Here is a 24,764-nt window from a genome sequence, read left to right as displayed (position 1 = left end):
GTTTAAATGTGCCCCCCAAAATTCATGGATCCGAAACTTCATTCCCAGAGCAACAGTGTTGAGAGGTAGGACTTTTAAGACTTAGGTGACTGGTTCATAGGGACACTGCTCTCATGAATTAGGGCTGTATCACAGGAGTGATCTCAGTGTAAAAGGGGAGAATTGTGCCCCTTTCTTCCTGCTTTTTTCATGCATGTGTATGGTCTCTCATGTGTGATACCCTGTACCTTGTTACACGTAGCACAAAGGCCCTCACCAGATGCTAGTGCCATGCTCTTGTATATTCCTGTATCCAGAACCATGAGCCAAATAAACCTCTATTGTTTATAATTTACTGTTATAGCAGCAGAAAATGAATTAAGCAATTAATAACTGATATACTTTTCTGACAAAGTTAAATATTAAGCATTATAATAACTTCCTCCCACACCAAAAAATAAGGTCTACTTTTACATCCAATATCACCATCTACAATACTGTTTATCAGGTTGCCATCCTCTAGAACTTTAGACCTTATTATTCAAATTTTAAGAGCTACAAAAAAAAAATTAATATAGAATTACCAACTTTTATAATAATTCTATTGCTCAGTATTACTTCTTAAATCTCATCACTGCCTTCTGAGTATCTATTTCTTCTTGCTGCAGAAAATCTGTTCTTATAAAGTGATTGGTAAACTATTTATGATAAACCTATATGTCTGAAAATATCTTTCACCTTCATGGTTGAATAACAGTTTGGCTGTTCTGGGTTGCCAGTTATTTTCTCACAGCATTAGGTGGACATTGCTCTACTGCTTTCTTGCATTCGATGCAGCTGAGAAAACTCTGAAGTATAGCTACAGGTCAATATCTTTATTTCCATATGACTTGTATAATTTTCTCTTAACTCTTGATGTTGAAAAAAAAAATCAATGTGCAAATGTGCTTATCTTTGTCCTTCACTTTACTCAGCACGTTTTTGTTTTTCAATCTTAGATCTTTCTACAAGTCTGAGAAATTATTGGCCATTTAAAAAATTTAACCTTGTACTAAAATTACATCAAAAATACAGAAGAGTGTACAAAGTAGCTTTTAAGGATTGAATGTCTGTGGCCTCCTAAAATTTATATGTTGAAGCACCAATCCCCAGTATGGCTATATTTGGAGATGGAGTCTTCAAAAAAATAATTAAAGTTGAATGAGGTGGGACCCTCATTACACAGGTGATTACACAGGATTAGTGTCCTTTTATGAAAAGACACCAGAGAGGGCACTTGTGCACTTTCTCTTCCTCTGTCCCTGTGTTTTTCCCCAGACAAATACTGAAGGCACCCATCTACAATCCAAGGGAAGATCCCTAACCACCAGAAATTAATATAAATACAGAATGTATTCTTTTATGTATGACTTCTTGGAGAAATTTATCCACATGGTTGTCTTTATTCATTTCCACTGTTGCATACTAGCACCACAATCTATTTAAGAAAATAAATTTCTGTCATTTAAGCCACCTAGTTTGTAGTATTTTGTTATGGCAGTTCAAGAATATAGTAACCAAACTTGAAAATAGCTTCCAATGATTCTTGGTTTCTGCTATTTGTTGCCTTGATATAGCTGGACTTTTTACTCAAAAGAATATTAATGATGACATGTGGCCCCAAGACCAGGTCAGAAAAAATTCATGTTCTCTTTTATCACTCACTCTAGGGAAAGCCAGTCATAATGTTGTGAAGATATTCAAGAAACCTTACAGAGGGAGAGGTCCACATAACAAGGAATAGGGATATCCTGTCAACAGTCCGCATCAAGATACCAGAGAATACCTTGGAAGCAGATTTTCTAGCCCCCATTAAGCCTTCAGATGACTTCGGCCCTGGCCAACATCTTGATTGCAACCTTGATTGGAATACCACAAACAAGAATAATCTAGCTAAGATTCCCAAATCTCTCACCCACAGAAATGATGTAGAAAAAAATGTTTATTGTTCTTTAATATGGTAAGTTGTGAAACAATTTGTTACGCAACAATGGATAATAGAATACTCAAATCATAAATGAATTATAATAAACCTGACAAGAAAATAAATATTTCAAACACTCCAGAATTTCCCTCATGAGTACTAACCTTGATCCTACCTCAAAAACAACAACACTATCCTTATTTTTTTGTTTGTTTGATGGTTCTGAGGACTGAATCCAGAATCACACATACTATGCAAGAACTCTACCTGAGGCACACTTTCAACTCTATCCTAACTTCCAGTACAAATTAGTTTTGTGTTTATTAAATCTAAAATTAATATAAATACAGAATGTATTCTTTTATGTATGACTTCTTGGAGAAATTTATCCACATGGTTGCCTTTATTCATTTCCATTGTTGCATACTAACACCATATTTTTTTATTCTAGCACTGATGGAAATTTGGACTGTTTCCGCCTTTGGGCTATTATTAATAAACTGTCCTATAAACTTTCTTTGATATTTAAAAGAAGCTGATTGGGATTTTGTTTGGGAAGGAATTCATGGAATCCATGGGTCAATTTAGGAAGATATGACATCTTTGTAATACTGAATATTCTGGTCTAAGAACAGATATATGCTTCCATTTATTCATGATAAATGCTTCCATTTATTCAAATAATTTTTGTAATTTTCTGTATATTTATACACAATTTTTGGAAAATTTATTCCTAAGGATTTGATTGCAATATGGTACTATCTTTCCAAAATTTTATGTTATTTATTGGTTGCTAGAATAAGAAACAAACTGATTTGTTAACAGTAGCACCCTATTTACAGGTACCAAAATCTGTTTTAGTTTTATCTATTGCTGCTGATCCTGTACCCAACAACCTTGATAAATTCTAATAGATAATATAGATTATTTTATAGTTTCTATGTATATATAATCATGTTATCTACAAATAAAGAGAGTGGTACATCCTCCTTTCAAATCTTCAGACATTTTATTTTCCCTTTCTTATTTCACCAAGGAGAACCACTAGTAAAATACTACTACTAAAAAAAAAAAAAAAAAAGGGGGGGGGGCTGGGCTCAGTTGGTACAGATAATTCCATGCCAATTTGTGATTAAAAATCTGTTTACAAACCAGGACTGGAAAGGAACATCATGATGCTTGCAGGTATACTCTACCAACTCACCCCTTAAAACATTAAGACATTTCTCCTTCATTTTTTAAATGAGGTATAGTTGTGTTGAATTTTGACTGTTAAAAAAAAACACACTATATTCCTAAAATAAGCCCATACTGGGAAATATCCATTATTTCTTCAAATATCTTCTAGATTCCAAATACATATATGTTAGGTTACTTGATATTATCTCACAATTCTTTGAGGTTCTCTTTATTTAACCTGTTTTCTCTCTGTTCTTCAAATTAACTACTTTCTATTGCTCTATCTCCATTAATTTTAATGTATTCGCTCTTTTACCAGTCTTCTCTAATTTATTATTAAGTTAATGAAGCAAATTATTCATTCCAATTACTGTCCTTATGAAGGCAGTACAACCCCTCTCCCAAAGAAAATGTCAATGCCTTCACCTCCAGAACTGGTGAATATGTTGCATCATAACATGGCAAAGGAATTCTGCAGGTTTAATAATTAAGGTTATGCAACTGGATTATCCAGGTGAGTGTGCAATCTATCAAATGAGCTCTTAAAAACAGAGATGTGGTGAAAAAAATGGAGGAAGAGCTAACACACAAGGGACTGAGAAGAGGCCTTCAGTTGTTCATTCAAAGTATGAAGAATGGGGACAGCTTTAGGGGCAGAGAACAATCTCTGTCTGAAAGGCAACAAGGAAACAGGGACCTACAACCTACAACCTTTAAGAAATTAATTTGGAGAACAACTTAAATGAGATTGGAAATGAGATTCCTCCCCCAAATCTCTAGTAACAGGCACACTGCCAACACCTTGACTTTAGCCGCATGAGACCTGAGTCAGACTTTTAATCTCCAAACTGTGAGAAAATACATGGATGTTTTGTAAGCTGTTACATTTGTGGGAAATTGTTATGGCAGCAATAAAAAAACTAAAACAAGTACCTGTAAATAGGGTGCTACTGTTAACAAATATCTAAAAATTATGGAAATGCCTTTGGAATTGGGCAGTGGAAGCTAGAAGGACTTTGAGGAGCATAATGGACAAAGCCTAAACTGCTATGAACAGATCTATTAGAAATTTGATCTTTAAGACAACTGGTGGTGAGGACTCACAGACTGTCCATGGAAACCTGAACTTGAAGGACACTATAAGTGAGGACTCAGAAGGAAGTAAAGAACACATTCTTGTAAACTGGAGTAAGGTGGATCCTTTGTATGTTCTGGCAGAAAGCTTAGTGAATTTGTGTCCTGAAGTTATTTGGGAAAAAAAACCCCAAAAACTTGTAAATGATGAAATTGACATTTACTTGAGGTAATTTCTAAATAAACTCCACCATACCTGTGATGTTCCCTTCCTGACTGCTTCCTCTACGGATTTGGGGCTTACCTAGTCAGCCCCCAAACTGCATGTACCAACTTCTTATAATAAATCTCTTCATGTATTTATATCCTGAGTCTGCTTCTCTGGTTGAATCCTGACAAAGTACTTTTAAGCTCTAGAAATTCTATCTACCTTTTTTTTTTTTAAGGTTTCCATTTCCCTTGTTCATTCAAAGATAACTATTTCCCTAGTCCTAGACAAATTGATAAGAGATCCTTTAAAGTTTTTATCTGCTAATTCTAATATCCACATCATATCAAAGTCAGTTTCACATTTCTCAAATTCTTTGCACTCTAGTAATTTTCACTATATATTAGACATGGTGAATGATATAGTGCAAAGACTGTAAAACATGATATTGATTGAGACAGAACTCTAAACTTCATGTTCTCCACAATGAGTTGCAACTGAATTCTCCATTCAGTGCTTTTACCTTAACAGTTCCTGCTTTAATCCAGGCTCCTAACTTCTTCCCCTGTACATGCACACTCAGTGGTCAACCAACAAGGTTCTTTATAGAGTTTAGACTGAATTTGAAACTCACTTCTTTTCAGAATTTCCACGCTATGTTTTCAGTCACTCTTCTAACCTCAAGCTGTGTTCTGACTTTGTCCAGTAAATACTATAGCTTTCTGTCATCTCATACCCAGGAATTGTGGAATAATCTCAGAAAAAGAGTCATAAATGAACTTCACCCAGAAGAGTTTTTGTCTTCTAGGCATCAACTGTTACCTGCTTTTCACCACTCACTTTCAAATTCTTGTGGGTTTCCTTCAACTGTTAGAGGCATATTTCTATACTAATGATATAATCACTTTTTGCAGAAGGGTTAATCTGACCAAGCCACACCACTGCACAAGAAATGGGAAACTCAAATGTTTTAAACATTCTACTTCATCTCCTCATTAGCTTTATTTATTCATTTACTTGATTGCAGTACTGGGGATTAAACCCAGGTGTGCTCTACCACTGAGCTATATCCCCAAACCTTTTTTATTTTGAAACTGAGCAAGTCTCACTAGGTTATCCAGGCCAACCTTGAACTTGAAAATCCTCCTGCATCAGCCTCCCAAGACGCTTAGATTACAAGTGTGTACCACTATATCCAGCCTCTGTTAACATTTAAGGCTTTTTAGTGATTACAACATTTATCCTCATAAGATTAGAATATTCACCATACTGTAATGTAATTAAGTATAAATTAAGCCATAATCCTTTGCACAGGGGAAGAAGGCCTTTTTTACTCCCTAGATTCAGCTCCAGCTTACTGTACCACAAAAAATTTCTCTCCTCTTCCTGTTCTTTTCTTAAGGCTCCAAAAGACTACTAAAGTATATCTTGTAAGGTCATACATGCCTCAGACTTGCAGAATGATCTTGAGAAGATTGTTAATTCAGTAACTTTTTAAAATAAGAATAAAGGATATCTAAGATGATTTTTTTTTAGTTGTAGATGGACACAATACTTTTATTTTATTTATTTATTTTATGTGGTGCTGAAGACGGAACCCAGTACCTTACACATGCTAAGCAAGTGCTCTACCACTGAGCTATAACCCCGGATGATTCTTAATGTCTTTCCAGCTTTCATAGTTAATTGTTTGTATATCCTATAATCTATAATTATTTTGTTCAATATCAGCTTATTAGTATATTATTAGCAATTGTAATCTATTAAGTACATATACAAAAATCTATATTAAAGTAAAAAAACTGTATTGCTTGGAATCCTCTAATTTTTTTTTTTAAATTTGGAAAGCATCAAACTTATCACTAAAGTCAGCACTGCCATAAGATATTCATAAAGTAAATAAACGCTAAGGTGTATTACTTTGCAAATAGAAAATAACTCAGGTTTACATGAAGAACTTACCCATCCTCAGCTTCTTTTAGTAGGCGACTAGCAATTCTGATCAGCATACAGTAAGCAAACTGTGATTTAAGACCAGATTTAGTAAACTTATTTAACATCTTGGAAACAGCAAGACGATCATTCTTTCTAAGGTGATATAGGACTCCCAATGCATGGTACTGAAGAACAAGAAAAAGAATGTTGCATGCAGATTAGACAGAAGTCAAAACACTTAACATGAAAACAGAATCACATGGAATTATTAAGATTTTTAGTAAAAGGATACTCAAGTCAAATGTACATGAGAATCTTTTTCATACTGAACTAAGGATAATCAAGACTAAAAGGAGAAGAGGTATTAAATAATCCTAGAAGTTGTAAATTCAGATGGAAAGAGTATGAAGGAGGTGACATACAACCTGAAGATGGTTCTAGCAGGTTCAACAGCTCCAGATCCAAAGCTTTACCAATATTACAAGTCTCTTTTATTTATTCATTTTTATTTCTTTTGTCTGTTTATTTAGAGACATGGTTATGTTACCCAGGCTGGTCTCAACTTCTTGGGCTCATAACTCCTGCCTCAGTCTCCTGAGTGACAGACTATAGGCATGCACCACTATGTCCAGCTACAGAATTCTTTTAATGGCGTTAAATCATCTGTGACCACCTTAGGAGGTCTAGAATTAATCTCCTAAAGTAAGCTAAAGGAGTATTATTATCAAGACACTTTATATAAAAACACAAAAATGAAAGTTAGGAAAGCGAGAGTATATTCCAAGAGAAAATTACTACTCTCTTTTCTTATGATTAAATATGCTAACACAAGAAGCTATAAACATCAAAAAGGCATAGATATCTTCTCAAATACACATGGATTATTGAACATAAAACTGCCAGTTACGAATTTAATCCTGTTCCTTTAATAAGAAATAGCTTAATAAATACCATAAGGAGATCTTTTTGACAAAATGATTTCTAAATTTCATAAACTAATAATTAACAAGAACACTGAAAATATCTTTACATGTTGTGTGAGTTGTAGTACTTTAAGTGAATTACATAATTAGAAAATCACTGTTCCTTAATTTAACAAAATTTAAAAATTGATTTTCTATAATTTCACTGGAGCTGAGAAGAGACAACCTAGGGAAAGAGGAAGTGTTCCAAATAAAATCTCACTTAGCTAATTTCAAAGTGATTCCAAATAAAACTAACTAAAATGAAACAAGAAGCTCCAGAATCTGGAAACTTTTTTTTTTTAATATATTTTTTTTAGTTGTAGATGGACACAATACCTTTATTTTGTTTTTTATTTTTATGTGGTGCTGAGGATCGAACCCAGAACCTCACACGTGCAAGGCAAGCGCTCTATCACTGAGCTATAATCCCACCCCTGGAAAAAAACTTTTGTGTAAACTTTTAATCTAGATCTCTCACAAAACACTTAGTACAACACTTAAATAATAGAACATTAAGCAGATGATCTTACTATATGTGATTAATACTAAAACTGATCCAAGAATGAATTCTGTTCAAAGCTGCCCTTGTAATCTCTTTGTCTTTCCTTTTTGGTTCATGATCTTATAAGTTGTTTCAATTGCCATGCTGGTGTATATGCTTAATAAAAATTAAAAACCAATGTTATATAAAACAATTTTAAAAGTAGCTCTTTATTATTTTTAAAATGTCTATAATCAAGGCTTGAGAAATTTGGGATGGAATATCTTTCTACTCAAATTATTTTTCAAATAAAAGACTGTAATGCACTGAAATAGACTGGCATTTCAATCTACTACAAAACATAAGATTAGTTCCCAAACATTCCTATAGCAGGTCATCTAGCTTCTATTGGAAGGCCTATGGCATTAATCATGATTACTGAAACACTTACTTGAGAATATGCACCAGTAGTCGGCTTAATATGCCAAAGAATTTGCCTTTAATTAATGCTGGAGAATCAATACATTGCCCTTTAAGAAAGCTGATTCTGAGACATGCTAATGTGATTAAATGATAGTACCTGGACCATAATATTGTCACTTGATGCAGCTTCTTGGGCTTCATTTATCCAGCGTTTAACCACATCATAGCTTATCTTCATCATATGCTAAATATAGCGCGGGGGGGGGGGGATGAGAATAGAAATGCATGATCACTAAAAGTTTAGAAGCACAAATTTATTTCCTTGCAAAATTACTAACAGACATTTCACAAAAAAAGAAAACTTTGTAACTGTGTAAATCTATTCCTAAAACAATAAGCCAAAATATTTTCTTCAACATCCCTTCGCAAAGGTAAATACATGTAAGCTGGAAGGGAAATAATAAGAGGGGAAGAAAGGGAAGGAATGGATGTTAACCTGCTTTACTTCCAAGAAACTCCCTTGGAAGAAGGAACAGAATACAGTGTAACCCCTGCTATAAAAAAAAAAAACCCTGACCAATGACATTCCAAAATCAGGAGGTCTTGTGATTCAGCTGCTCTAATGCATTCACACTTTGAAAACTGATTTTAATCAAATACAATGCAACAGGTTTTAATGAATACAGTTTATTTTGAAGAAAAGGAGAAAAAAAAAAGCTGTTATTAAAACAAAAACTACTTCCTTAGAGGAAATTCAGATTTGGGACAGAAGACTTGGGACTGAAAAACATGTGCAGACAGGGCACCTAGGACAAAGAGGTAGTATGCAAGTCATAAAGGAAGATTTTTAAAAAAGAATGCCCTCAGTTTCTTCGCTGTCTCCTACTTTGCTGTCTCCTCCCTCTCCCCCATCTTTTTTATGTACACAACTTTCAGATTCCCAAAACTCTTCAAATGTGTTTCAATTTTTACTGCTCAGTGCTCCTCTAGATAAAACACAGTTGGATAAAGTAACAGAGAAGCAGTATGTACTTTTTATCTGTTTCATTTATGAGAAAATCATAGTAATGTTATGTTTTAGCAATTAGAAACTACATCATACTTAAGAATCAGGAAGATATTTGCTCACTTACTAAGGAAGACACTAGTGCTGAACTGGACACGCTGGAGACTTTATCCACAATGGCCTGTTTCATGTATCTTTCAATGGCTTGTAACATTGTTCCCTAATAACATTCAAAAAGAAAAAGCTGTTGAAGAAAAACATGTCATGCAAAATTACTACTTTAAAATAACTCACAAAAACCAGTCATATACGTGTTTCTGTGCAAATATCCAGATGCCTTAAAGGAATTATCATGTAATACAGTAATCATATTCCAGAGGGCAGAACCCAATCAACCCAGTAGAAGCTTCAAGGAAGAACATTTAGCTAGGAATGGTGGTGCACACCTGTAATTCTAGTAACTCGGGAGGCTGAGGAAAGAGGACTGCAAGTTTGAGGCCAGCCAAAGAAACTTAGCAAGACCCAGTCTCAAAATAAAATATAAAAAGGCCTGAGGATGTAGCTCAGAGTTAAAGCAATATTGGATTCAACCCCAATTAAAAAAAAAAAATTAAGATTATTTGTAGGAAAACATAACTGTTCAACAATGAAATAAACAGTCTCAAAATGGAGAATTACAGTTTAAAGAGAATAGAGAAGTTAAACCTATAAGTTAAAGATATTATAAAGAAATTTCTGTATAGGGACAAAGGCCAGTTTTGAAGTTCTGACGATACTTCTATGTGAAGTGCATATATATTATATGTGAATCCCAGACAGTCCTATAAATTAAATGTAACTCCTGATTATCTTAGACATATAAGAAATAAATGTGTAATTGTAATATCCTACTATAGTAAAACCTCAGTATGGAAGTCTTGAGAAATAAAATTCTTTTTAACCTTCACTGGGAAAAATGTGAGCAGTAAGAAGGTGGTAATACAGTGGTGGCAGATAAAAATGAGTGAACCAAGATCAATATTCTGGCATGGCCAAATCTTATGTTACCAATCAAACAATGAACACAAAAACAACCACAATGAAACAAAAAGGCAGCAAAAAATTTAACCTGTTTATATTATTCGTTCTATAATCCAGATTTACTAAATTTACAATTTGATCAGGCCCAAACTTTAAAACATGAGAAGGTTGCAAAGACACACATAAGATATATCAAAGCATGAATTATAGTACAGCTGTTATTCAATCTGTTTGGCAATGCTGGCCTACCTTCATTTTAATCTTTTCTACTCAGAATTCCTAGAAAGGAATAACCTGATGTACTTTATATGACCTAATCCTTCCAGACACAATGGACTAGATCAAAGTTAATCACCTGACTCAGACCCAAGTGGATACAAACTACTGGCTTTACTAAGGGATAATGAGATTCTCTTAAATATCTTGAACAAGGGGGCCTAAATCTGGTAGATGATAGATCATCACAGCAAATATCTGAGAAATCTTACTGCTGAGTTAGTTCCCTTAGAGCTTTCTATTTCTTGCTCTGGTGACTAGTTAATAAGCCTCTAATTCTGAAACACTTGTGTCCTATAATAAAGTTTTTTATTTTTAAAATGAAATTTGAATGGGTTTTGTTTCCTATAACCAATGTGCCTGTTATAGTTTAGATATGAGAGGGTTCCCCAAAAGTTCATGTATAAGATAATACAAGAATTTTTATAGGTGAAATGATTAGATTATGGGGTATAATCTAATAAGTGGATTAATCCATTGATATGGGTTAACTGGCCAGTAACTGTAGGCAGGTAGGGTACGGTTGGAGGAAATAGGTCACTGAGAGTGTGCTTTTGGGATTTATATTATGTCCCTGGTGAGTAGAGTTCACTCTGCTTCCTGCTTGCCAAGTCTTGAGCTGCTTTTCTACTTCAGGCCCTTCTACCATAATGCTCTGCTTCACCTCATACCTAAAGATATAGATTCAACTGACAATGGACTGAACCTTTCAACCCAAGAGCCAAAATAAACACTTCCTCCTCTATGTTGTTCTTGTCAGGTCTTTTGGTCACAGTGACTAAAAAGCTAAATAAAAACAGTGCCCTAATTACAATAAGTTTGTGAGGGCAAATACAGAGAAAATAGACTAATATGAATAAACAAAAGGAAAAAAACAAACTGAAAGAAAAAAAAGCCTGGAATCACAAAAGCCTTTCCGGTGGTCTTGTTTCTCTTACACAGAAGATTGACCAAGTCAAACCAGGGGATCATACTAAATGTACACATCATTAGAAGTTAAAAAGCTCCCTTAGGTAACTCAGTAAGACAAGAGAACTTACATCTGTGATTCGGCAGAGAGCCCTGATGGCTGGACCTCGGTATATATCTTCCTTTCCAGTCATGTCCTTAGTCAGACTAAAAAAAACCAAATTAGTTAAATGGACATCAATTGAAATGTTCTCTCCTAAGGAGTCCACTCCTAGCTAATTCTCAATTGTTCCCGTAGTTATCTTAACACAGTTACTGAATCAACAAATGTTTGCAGAGTATATTCTTTTTTAAAAAATATTTATTTTTTACTTTTTAGTTGTACACAATACCTTTATTTTATTTATTTACTTTTATGCAGTGCTGAGGATCGAACTCAGGGCTTCACATGTGCTAGAATAGTGCTCTACCGCTGAGCCACAACCCCAGCCCCTGCAGAGTATATTCTTTTTGTAAGTGCTAAATCTATTAGAAGTGGACTATTCTAAGCTACAGAATACAATGATAAAACAAAGTCCTTTGCCTTCATAGAACTTAATGCCAGTGGAAAGAGAGATAAAAATCACATAAACAATAACAAGGGAAAAAAACACAATTTAAAATATTGAAAATTTGCATTAAAAAATAAAATAAGGACAACAGTACTGAGAGGCCTAGGCTGAAATCCACCCAAATCCTTTAGTAGACAGAACTTTTTATAAGCAACTCTCAAAAATTATTAACCCATGAAGTCTATCTCACCCTCCTGTACAACTTTCTAAAATAATAATCAACAGCTTCAGATATTTCTGCTGAGCTTTAGAAACAGGTATAGACATGAAGACTCAACAACAAAATTCTACACCCATACTTTAAGAAGGTTTTTAACGGAGGACTCTCCCTTCTCTTGTCTTCCACGCACTTATACTATCCCCAAACTATCAATTCCCCATTCTTCAACTCCTCTTACATAATCCAAAATAGCCCAACTCACAGCATTAGGACACCAGAGGAAAAAGTTGAGAGTAACCAAGAGTCCTCTGATTTCTTTCTTTTCAAAATTATAAATATAATTCATTTAACAATACATTTTTAAAATATTCAGAAAAGTATAAAATAATTCTTAAGTCTCTGCCCACCTACCTAGCCTTTAATATCACTTAGAAACAACCACTGTAAACAGTTCTTTATTAAAGAAGTTTTTAAAACGGTATACACATTATCAAAATGTACATCAATGGATGTTCACTCCTTTGACACCTTTCCTTTTTTACTTAATAATATGAGAACTTTTCCATATCAGCACTTACTATCTATCCATGTATTTTAAAATATACAAATATTTCTAAAACACATAAATATTTCTAAAATATCTTTTTAGTGGCAGTATAAATTTACATTGTTTACATATAAATGATTTATTAACCATTCTTTTTAAACAAAATTTACAGTTTTCCAATTAAATTTAAAATGGAGCCTTCTGTTACTCAAATTTGGAATAACATGGCATCACAAAATTATATAATGATAGAAATTATTTATAACAAAAAAAATAAAAGTCCAGGATTCCAAACTGATGACCAAAAAAAAATTCTTTTTAAAAGGCATTTTTTTTAAAGGGAATAAAGTTATTTTTTAAAGAACGTCAAGTAATAAATGATAAAAATGGGGGGAAAAAATGACCATTTTCAACCACCATAATAATAAAATCAGGCAAGTAATATCAACGAATGCTAAAATTATTGGTAAAAGATTGTCAGGAAAACAGATATGCATAGTATCAAAGTAAAATAGTGAGTTAACTTTTGTGAAACTTGTAGAATAGAAATCCATATTGCCTTTCCCATCCCCCAATTGGTAGCTTTTATCCCAGCTTAATAATTCTTTTTAAATTTTTGCACTGATTGGGAATGTTGGGGTTTTATTTTTTCACTTTTTTTTTTTTAACTATTAATATAACTTGAAAATCTTTTCATATGAGCACTTATATAATCAGACTCTAGCAATAATCTGCAATGCCATCTTTTATATACTAAAGTCATATGTGAATTTGAGTTTATTTCTGTACTTTCTCTTATATGACTCTTGTTCTGGGTTTTTTTAAAATCCTTTTCAGTGGAAGTTTATTTTAACTACTATACCACCATACAATTTTTTTTTTTTTTTAATTGAGAGAGGTTTTCCCTGCCCTCATTCTTTATCTAAGTTATCCTGGCTATTGTCAGACTATTTCAGATGAGATTTAGAATCATTTGCCAAATATTAACATTTTACTTAGATAACAATAAATGTTGGCAAGGATGTGGGGGAAAAGGTGCACTCATACATTGCTGGTAGGACTGCAAATTGGTACAACCACTCTGGAAAGCAGTATTGATATTCTTCAGAAAACTTTGAACGGAACCACCATTTGACCCAGTTATCCCAATCCTCTGTTTATTCCCAAAGAACTGAAAATCAGCATATTATGGTGACAAAGCCACTTCAATGTTTATAGCAGCTTAATTCACAGTAGCTAAGCTATGAAATCAATCTAGATGCCCTTCAACAGATGAATGAATAAAGAAAATGTGGTATATATACACAATGAAATATTACTCAGACATAAAGAAGAATGAGATTATGGCATTTGCTGGTAAATGGATGGAACTGGAGACTATCCTGCTAAGTGAAATAAGCCAATTCCAAAAAAACCAAAGGCCAAATGTTCTCTCTGATATGCAGGTGCTAACAAACAATAATGTGGGGGGATAGAAGTTCACTGTATTAGACAAAGGGGAATAAAGGGAAGGGAGGCAGGATGGGAATAGAAAATGGAATCAATCGTCCATAACTTTCCTATGTTCATATATGAATACATGATCAGTGTAACTCCACATCATGTACAACCACAAGAATGAGACATTGTACATCCATGTATGTATAATATGTCAAATACACTCTACTGTTATGTATATCTAAAAAGAACAAATTTTTAAAAAATTTTAAAAACAAAAATTAAAAAAAAAAATTTTACTTGGAAGTGTCCTGTACTCAACACATAGGCTAACAAAGGATGGATTTTTTTCCAATTTTCCAAGCCTTCTTTAAATGTTCCTCATTTCATTGAGATAGGCCCTATACATTTAAGTTTGCTTTTCAATATTTCATCATTTTTGTATGCCACTATAAATTGTACCTTTTATTATATGTTCTAATAAGCATTTGAATATAGGAATACTACTAATTTAATCTCCACAAAATCCTAAAGGGAAGGGATTAGTACTATTATAGATTAAAAAAAAAACACCAGGGCTGGGGTTGTGGCTCAGCAATAGAGCGCTTGCCTAGCACGTGCAAGGCCCTGGGTTCAATTCTCAGCACCACATAAGAATAAATAAAATAAAGGTATTGTGTCCAACTACAACTAAAAAATAAATATTAAAAAAAAAAAAAGCACAGAATAACTTGTCTGGAAAGCAAAAGGGTAGGGGAATTCAAATCCAAAAAGTTTGGTATATTAGTCAATCATGTTAAATAATAATTTTGCCACCTTCTTTACAGTATTATTTCTATCATGCAGTTACTGGTTAATATGTGTAGAGCAGTGGTAATATTGGTTATTTCATATTGTTCCTGACTTAGTAAGTATGTTTCCAGTTAACTATAATGCTGACTTTAGATATATAATATACCTTTCTTTTAATTATGACAGCATGATGTACCTCTTTCTCTTAAGAGTTTTTAAAAAAAAACAGGTATTGAATATTGACAAATATCTTCTGGGCATATAATTATGTGGCTTTTACCTTTGATCTATTAATACAAGAAACTATATTTGAAAAATTTCTCACATTAAAGAATCCCTGAAATGAGCCCTCTATATTGTGATGAATTCTATTTGTCAAAATTTTATTTAAGACCTTTCTATTAGAGATGATACGTAATATCATTCTCTAGTTTTCTATACAACACTATTTTTATAAGCCTTTAAGTGCAATCACTTTATTCTACCAGTAAGGTCTACTTAAGGCTTTCTGTCTCTTTGGGGGTCAGTTTTGATAATTTATGTTTTCATAGAAAAAAATTGCTCTGAATTATCTATTATTTTTCTCAATTTTTATTCATCTCTGATTACCATTGCTAACATCTTCCTATGGCTTTCCTTGGGCTTTTATAATTTTTCTGACTTCATAAATAAAATACATAATTCATTGCTTTTCATATTTTCTCACTGCAAAATATTATAAGTTGAAACACTGAAAACAAACATACTTCAAATATCCCTTAACATTTGCTTTCCTTTTCTGCTGGAAAACTAAGAAGCAAACTTCCTAAACTCTCTGCAGCTAGGATACACACATATGACCTAAGTCTGTCATGTAGACATAACTAAGTCCATTTAAATACAGAAGTAGGCAATGTGTAGGAAAATAAGATTTTTTTCTTTTTCATTTTTTAGTTGTAGATGGACACAATACCTTTATTTTATTTATTTTTATGAGGTACTGAGGATCGAATCCAGTGCCTCACACATGCTAGGCAAGTGCTTAACCACTGAGCTACAACCCCAGCCCCAGGAAATAAGAACTTTAGTTAGAGACAGCTGCTTTTTCTAGTGTGACTGTGGTGGAACTTTGGATATTTCTTGAACGTATTACAGTGCTTAGCAGGTGACCACAGCAACAGTATATTGCTAAAACACTTCTGTAGTGTGAGTGATTTTCCCTGATGTTCTCTTTCTGGCTCTGTAGGATGCAAGCTTGGTTCTTTAGACTTCTAAAAAGTCTACAAACTAGATTCTATAGTCAATGGAGAACCCTAAGGAATACATTCATTTAGTAATTTCAGTGCTAATAACTGCAAATTTTCCTTTGAGGCTGGGGCTGTGGCTTAGCAGGAGCGCAGCACACTTGCCTGGCATGTGTGAGGCACTGGGTTCGATTCTTGGCACTGCATATAAATAAATAAAGGTCTATCAACAACAACAAAAAAAATTCCTTTGAGTATAACTTTAGTTGAAATAATAGCTTTTGATCATTCATATTTTTTAAATATACTGCAATTTCAATTTTCATTTATACTCAGGCAAAAGATGAGGCCTCTTTTTTATTTTTATGTATATTTTTATGTACCTTAATATTGTTATTTCCTTTTCAAATAAATTTATAGTTTCCACTGTAACAAAAAATATAGTCTCTACTATATTTCCGCTCTCTGAAATTAAGTAGTTTCAGGGGATGAATGTATGCTAAATACTTAACAAGTTTTCCATGAACACTTGTAAAGGTAACTTTTCTATTATAAAGGTATAATTTACATAAAAATTAATCTTTATAAAGCATAATAGTCAGGGAGTTGGGGTTGTGGCTCAGTGATAGTGTGCTCACCTAGCATGGGTAAGGCACTGGGTTCGATACTCAGCACCACATAAAAATAAATAAATAAAAATAAAGGCATTGTGTCCACCTATAACTAAAAAAAATATTAAAAAAAAAAAGCATAATAGTCAGATCCTTTCTACCCCTCGGTGGGTTGGTTTTTGTTTTGTTTTGTTTTGTTTTGCCTTCTATTTTTAACAGGGACTGATACTATTTTGTTTCTGTTTATATTTTTTGTGATTTTTGGTGATTATACTTTGATGCTATATTAATTGGTAAATAATAATTCATTATAGTTCTATTCTTGTTTTGGGTATTTATAATGTACTTGTAAAGGTAACTTTTCTATTATAAAGGTATAAGTTACATAAAAATTAATCTTTATAAAGCATAATAGTCAGGGAGCTGGGGTTGTGGCTCAGTGGTAACAGTGCTCAGTGGTAGAGTATTTATAATGTATTCCTCATTCAAAACTTTTCTGCACTAAAACCAGTTTCCTAATATTATCACTTGAGCTTCCTTTCAATACATCCTTTCACATTCCGACTTCATGACCTTGTTTACAGTATATAGTATCTAGTTAGTTGTATTTTAATTTTTAAACTAATCTGAATTTCTTTTAAGGGGCATGTTTAGGGTTAGTTCCATTGATTTGTTTTGTGTTAGGACTATTCTGAACACTTCTTTTTCCTATAAGGCAGCACTAATAGAACTTTCTGCTATGATGGAAATGTTCTACATTATCCAACACAGTAGCCATAGTTAGATGTGGTTACTGGGCGCTTACAATATACTAAGCAAAACTATGTAACTGAATTTTAAATTTTATTTAACTTTAATTAATGTTCATTATACTTTTTTATTTTTAGTTGTAGATGGATACAATAACTTTATTTTATTTGTTTATTTTTTATGTGGTGCTGAGGATCAAACCCAGTGCCTCACACATGCTAGGCAAGCACTCTACCACTGAGCCACAACCCCAGCCCTAATGTTCATTATAATTTAAGTACACACATATGTGTATACAGCTAAGGGCTACCTGATTGGATAATACAGCAATAAGGGTTGTGTTGTGTTTTGCAGTGTTGTGGGGTTTTTTTCTGAAATGTGGAAGACTTACATTCTAACTTCAGTTCTTTTTGTGGTTGCAATAAGTTTAGATAAAACAGTTGTCCTATGAAAGCCAAAAAAATTAGTGTACAATGTCTCCTCTTTCATCTGCCCTCCCTTCTCTATTTTTGTTAATATCATTCTTTTAGTATTATCATGAAAAACATTTATAATTATGCACATTATAACATTTAATTCTATCTTTAACCATAATTCCGAAAGTAGTTTAACCTTACTTCTATAATTGAATAAATTTAATGTTTACTGCTAACTTATTTCCTACACTCTCGCTATTACAGAATTCATTCTTTTGACTTTTGGATTACTATAATTTGAATTTTTAATTTTTAAAGAAAAGCTTATAGGTATTATGGTCCCTGAATTCTGAAAGCCTGATTGCTTTCCCTATACTTGAAAGACAATTTGCTTAGCTATACTATTCTTGGCTCTCATTCTTTTTCTTATAATTTTGCAGACAGAGTTGGCATGCTTTTTCCAGAAAGGTTTGGTTAGTAAATATTTTCAATTTTGTAGGCTATATGTCTCCTCCACACTATTCAATCCTTCAGCATGAAAACAGCATACTTAATACATTAAAAAAATGTGTGTAGCTGTGTTTCAATACAATTTTATTTACAAAATTAGTAGTGGCTTTGGCCATGGGCAATAGTTTGCTAATCATGCTCCATACTTCTGTCTTTGCTTGGGCTGCCCTAGCTGCAAAGGCTTGACTACAAGACTTTTATTTAGGAATGTGTTCAGAGGACAAGTAGAGCACAGGGATGTTGAACAGGGAATAAAATCAACATAAAGTTTTCTTGAGTGGGTCACTGGTACAGGCAACTGGTTGTTTAATAAGCATTCTTCTCAGAACTTTATGAAATACATTTCAGACCCACTAGATATTGATCCCTGGCTGAATATTAACCCCAGAGTGTCAATTCCTCCATGCTTTTGAGGAGTAAAATGTGAACTGCAAGTGAGTAATGAACATCAAAGGAAAACAAACACACAGGCACTATTAATGTGAGTGAGCTGAGCCCTGCAAAGAATTGCTCACCACATCATAGCTTGAGTCAAAGATGAGATCATGCAAAGTGGCTCAGAAAAGGCATCTAATGCAGTCTACTCTGTGCACCCCTCAAATTTGTACATGTCCTTCATTAACTCCAATCTACCACTGAGGTTTCAAGGTAGTAACCACCAGAAGACTAAAGATAGGAAGATAAGTAGAACTTGGTATAATCCTTGCTGCTACAACTCATTCTAAGACCATACTGGATAAACTTCATCTCCTTCCTATAACCACCTATACTATTTTTCCCTCAACCTTAGTCAGCACTTCATCTAGTCTTGGTTACTTGTCCAGTGGCTGACTCAAATACCCTAAAGGATCTGATACCCAAGTTGGACCACTGATTGTTCCTTATTCCCTATACACCATTGTCACAGGCATGAAAAGAACTAAAATATGCCCAAGTAAATTCTAGAAAAAGTCCTCCTTACCACCATTATATAGAAATAATCCTAGCTTCTGACTGGAATCAAGACCAATTAGTTACCTTCTTTACCTTCACTAACATCATGAATCCAAAGTGACCCAATAGTAATCATAATTCCAGATCTGCAAACTGGCTCACTTCCTGCTCTAGATCTTCTGACATGGGAGTGTGGGATGCCTATGATTGACAACTTCTCACTTAGGCATGTATAATGGAGAAGTGTCAGGTATTTCTGTGCTAGCAAAATTCCTCAACCAACAGGAACTAGGAGCCCAGAGTGAAATGTATCTTCCCTTTCATCCCTCAAAAACATTGTCCCCTGGAAATTAGACCTCTAATCTCAATTCAGGGTGGTAATTATATGCCACCTTAGTCCATTCTGCTTGTATAATAAAATACCTTAGACTGGGTAATTTATAAGGAAAAAAAAAATTATTTGCTCACAGTTCTGGAGTCTGGGAAGTCCAAGATCAAGGCACTAATGGATTCAATGAAGGCCCATTCTTCATAGATGGCACCATCTAGGTGTCTTCACATGGCCAAAAAGATGATGGAAGAGAGGAAGGCAGCTCTCTGAAGCCTCTTTTATAAAAGCATTAGTCCCATTCATGAGTTCATGGCCTAATCACCTTTCAAAGGCCCTATTTCTTAATACTATTACATGAGGAACTAAGTTGCAACATGAATTTTGCAGGGACACAAATGTTTAAACCATAGCAGATACATATATTTTGTCACTGGAATGAGAGTGAGATGGTCCAGTCCTACTTCCACTTCTTAATTCCTAGACTCATGTATTTATTGGTGACATTTCCATATACTTGCCATCAAATCAATGTATATATCATGGAGGAACATTCCCCAACCAATCACAGGGTCCCATCTCCAACCAGGTATCTCACCTGAGTATTTGATAGGCTATATTACCATTCCATTAGGCTGCCTTCTCCTAGGTAAAATAGAATATGATAAAACAATTGTATCTCATAGTCAAGAGTCCACTGTCACATTATTGTATCATAAAATGGGTGGCAAGGTCAAGCAGTATACCATGACAATAATTGAAAAGAGCTGTTTGTATCACAACTTGGACCTATGAAAAACCCTTAGTTCATTTTATATTCCATTGACATGCTTTACAAAAATTATGTATTCAAATTCATCAATCTTTTATTATTTCTGGAATTTTAGTCATAAGTAACAAAACCTTACCTTAGATGAATATTAAAGAGGAATATATCCATGTTTTCTTCTAGTATAATATGTATAATTTCATTTTTTAAAAATTTATATTCCTTATTCATCTACAGTTTATTCGTGTGTATGAGATATGGATTGCTAATGGTTTGATTGTGTACCCCAACAGTTCATGTGTTATAATCTAATACCTGTTGTGAGGTATTAAGAGGGTAGAAACTTAATCTGACTATAGGGTTTAAAGATGGAGCCTTTGGGAGGTGATTAGATCATGGAATTGAATCCTCATGACTGGAATCAGTGCCCTTATTTTTAAAAATATTAAAAAGAGTACAGAGAGCTAGCCTACCAAGTGAAGATCACTTTGGGGTTTAGAACTGAAAAAAATATGAATTTAAGGCGACATGATCATGTAGACCCTAGAAGGGGTTTTAAATTGTTTTTCCTCTTAGAAGTTTTGTATCTTTACTATCAAATTTATTCCCAAGTATTTAATCTGTTTGGTTCCTGTTGTAAATGGGAAGGTCTATCACTATGACCTTTGTGTTTTGTGTGTCTATATGAAATCTTCTGAGTTTTATGTTAATTTTATACCTTGCTACTACACTAAATTTTTTTGAGTTCACTTTACTATTGAGTATCTAGAGTTTCCATGAATTCTATTACATCATTTAAAAAGAAATTTTATACTTCTTTATTGATTCATTCTTTTAAAAAAAATTGGTTTTTTTAGTTGCAGATGAACACAATACCTTTATTTTATTTACTTTTATGTGATGCTGAGGATTGAACCCAGTGCCTCACACATTCTAGGTGAGTGCTCTACCACTGAGCCACAACCCCAGCCCTTAATTCATTCTATGTTTCAAATTGGTTTCTCCTAATTACATTGCATAAACTTCTAGTACAATGCTGAACAGCAATAAAGATAATGAACACTCTTGCCCTGCTTCTGATCTTAGTGCAAATAACTTTAGTGTTTCCCTGCTTTTGAAAAATATTAGGATCATTTTTGGCAATTTGTACTTCCCTAGGAAGTTATACATTTCATCTAGATGTCAAATTTATTTCAAAGAGCTCTATAAATCTATTTCAGGATTTTTACATTTCTGTTGTATTCATTATTTCTTCCTTGTCATTTCTTATTTTGTGTGTTTGTGCTTTTTCTCTTTTTATTTTTATTTCCTTTTTTATCAATTTAGTTAGTGGTTTCCTATTTTGTTAACTTTTCAAAAAGCAGAATTTTGATTTATTAGATGCATTTTTCCATTATTTTCTTCATTAATTTCTGCTTTGATCTATGTTTCCTACCCAATGTCTTCTTTTAAATTATTTTGTTATCTCATTTTTTAGCTGAGAATTTAATTTATCCATTTTTATTCTTTCCTTTTCATAAATAAACACCTTAGTGCATTCCCATATGAATTTTAAAATCAGTACCTTCAATTTCTACAAAAAAGCCTACTGGGATGTTTGTTGATGGATCTGTAGATCAAACTGGAGAAAATAAGCATCTGAACAATATTGAGCCATTCAATATTGTGCAGAGTTATAACTAATTAAAGTTATAACTAATTAACCTCTCCATCTATCTTATTAAATTTGTATCAGCAATGTTTTATAGTTTGCAGTGTACATATGTAATACATCTTCCAACAGATTTACACCAAAGTATTTCACATTTTAACCCTATTGCAAATAGTATTAAGTTATAATTTATGATTATTCTTTGCTAATATATTGAAAAGTAATTGATTTTTGTATATTGATCTTATATTCTGCAAATTTGCTAAACTCACGTATTAGTTCTTGTAGCTTTTGTTAGATTCTACCAATTTTCTACATAGATGCCACAGGCAAATAAACAAGTATTGCCCTTGTTGTTCAAGTGTTCACATCCTTAATAATTTTTCTGTGTACTTGCCTTATATTTTTGAGAAAAAAAGTATTAAAATTGCTAACTATAATTATGGATTTGTCAATTTCTTCTTGCAATTCTATCAGTTTTTGCTTCAAATTCTACCAGTTTTGCAATTCTATCAGTTTAACAGGAACCTGTTAACAGCTGCATAAACAACCAGGAGTATTATGTCCTCTTTATACGGTGAAATGAAACCCTTATCCCTGATAGTATTACTTATACTAAAATTCATATTATCTGATATCAATACAAAGAATGCAGCTTCCTTGTTAAGAGTTAGCGTGTTGTTATCTTTTTACAATTTTTACTTCTGTTTGTTTCTACATATTTAAACTATATTATTATAAACAGCACAGTTAGATCTGGCTTTTTAGAAAATCCAGTCCAACAACCTATGCCTTTGAAATGGGGTGTTTAGAGTATTCACCTTTAATAGGATTGGTGTGGTTAGGTTTGAAATTATCAACTTGTTGCTTCTTTTCTGTTCATCTCATCTGTTTTTTGTTCTTTTCTTTTCCCCCTTCTTTTGGATTGAGTGTTTTATTATGATTTAGTTTATCTCCTTTGTAGGCTTTAATTAGTTATAACTCTGCATTGTTACTTTAGTGTTTGCTTTAGGGCTTACAACAAACATTTTTAACTTAGCACAGACTGCCTTCAAATGCTATTATTTCACCTCATACACAAAGTAAAAACTTTATAGCAATAAAATTCCATTTCTCCTCTTGGCCTCATATTTTTATTATCATTCATAAATTATAAAAACCAAACTAAATTATTATTTGTATTAGCTATTTAAATAACTAGAAAATTTTCTTATATCTTCAGCCCTCTTCACTCCTCTGTGTTGATTTACATTTTCATTTAGTCATCATTTTCCTTCTGACTAAAAACTCCCTTTAATATCTGCATGTTAATCTGTTTTGGTATATCTGAAGTTGCCTTTATATCACCTTCATTTTTGAAAGTTATTTTCACTGAGCACAGAAGTCTGGATCGGCAATTGTTTTTAATTGTTTTCTTTTAGTGTTATCAAGATGTTGCTCTGGGCCTTTCTCTAAAGATCATTCTAGTATTTCCTTTTAACCTGAAAAGCTTCACTTAATCTTTCCTTTAGAGCAGGTCTTCCGGTGACAAACCTTTTAGTTTGCTTTATTCTGAGGAACTCTTAATTTCATCTTCATTTCTTAAAGATATTTCTGGTGCTATCTAATATTCTGGGTAGTCAGTTTCTCTTCTTTTCAGTGCTTTAAAGATGGTGTCCACTGTCTTTTGACTTCCATGTTTTCTGATAAGAAGTCCAGAGTGATTTATTTTGAAGTTCTTCTATATGTAATATTTCGTTTTTCTCTAGCTGCTTTCAAGAGTTTTCCTTTATCTGGTTTTCAGCAGTTTCATTATGTGTTTGAGTGTGGATTCCTTTATGTTTATCTTATGTAAATTGCAATGAGCTTCTTAAATCTGTAAATTTATATATTTCCTCAACTTTGAAAAATTTTGGTCATTACTTCTTGAAATATTTTGTTCCACAACAATCCCTTTCTCCTCCCCTTCAGGAGCTTCATTGACATGAATATTATGCTCTTTTTCATACAGTCTCAAAGTCAGTGGGGCTCTTTATTTTTCTTTTCAATCTTTACTCTCAATTCTCAGTTGGGATTATTTCTATCCATTGCTTTCTAGTTTGCTGAGCCCTCTCTTCTCTTTTTCTTTCTCTCCATTTTAAGAGTGTCCACCTTTATGAAGCACAGCTGCAGCACTAATCACAACTGGATCATCTTGGAGAGGACATCTATTGATTATCTTTTCCCTTGAGAATTGGCCAGACTTCCCTGGTTGATTGATTCTGGATTGAATCCTGGACAATTGAATCCTGGACAAAGTATATTTTGAAACTTTAGGTCCTATTAAAAGACTTTTGAATGTTTACTTTGTTGTTTTAGAAAGAAATCAACTCATTTAGTTCCAGATTGGAAGTTACACCTGTTCTGTATGTGTTAGTCCAATAACAGTTCATATTTCAAAGCTTTTGTTATGCTTTTGGTTTCTCTCAATATTATCAAGATGATCCTTCAGGTGTATTCCATACATGTACTGCTTTGGTAAGGCATCCATTTTTTTCTAATGTCTCCTCATGTCATTTCTCCTATATTCTCTGGTTGTCAACGACCTTTTTTCCCCCAGTTCTTCTTATATGGGGTTCTCTCAGAGTTT

The 24,764-nt window shown here is 33.2% G+C and overlaps 1 protein-coding gene across 1 annotated transcript in view; it reads right to left on the bottom strand.

Annotated features, from left to right (window-relative positions):
• The window catches only part of Copg2 (COPI coat complex subunit gamma 2), a 135,488-nt gene that overhangs the window by 86,831 nt on the left and 23,893 nt on the right, over positions 1–24,764 (bottom strand). Inside the window, exons 6-9 of the mRNA XM_027950112.2 lie at positions 11,550–11,625; positions 9,341–9,433; positions 8,365–8,451; positions 6,366–6,523 (exon numbers count right to left, since the gene is read on the bottom strand). Coding sequence (XP_027805913.1) covers positions 6,366–6,523; positions 8,365–8,451; positions 9,341–9,433; positions 11,550–11,625 — 414 coding nt within the window. The remainder of the gene's footprint in view (positions 1–6,365; positions 6,524–8,364; positions 8,452–9,340; positions 9,434–11,549; positions 11,626–24,764) is intronic.

Source organism: Marmota flaviventris, chromosome 1 (assembly GCF_047511675.1).
Source record: "Marmota flaviventris isolate mMarFla1 chromosome 1, mMarFla1.hap1, whole genome shotgun sequence".
NCBI lineage: Eukaryota > Metazoa > Chordata > Mammalia > Rodentia > Sciuridae > Marmota > Marmota flaviventris.
Note: the sequence above shows the minus strand (reverse complement) of the source record. Positions and strands in the feature narration are given on the sequence as shown.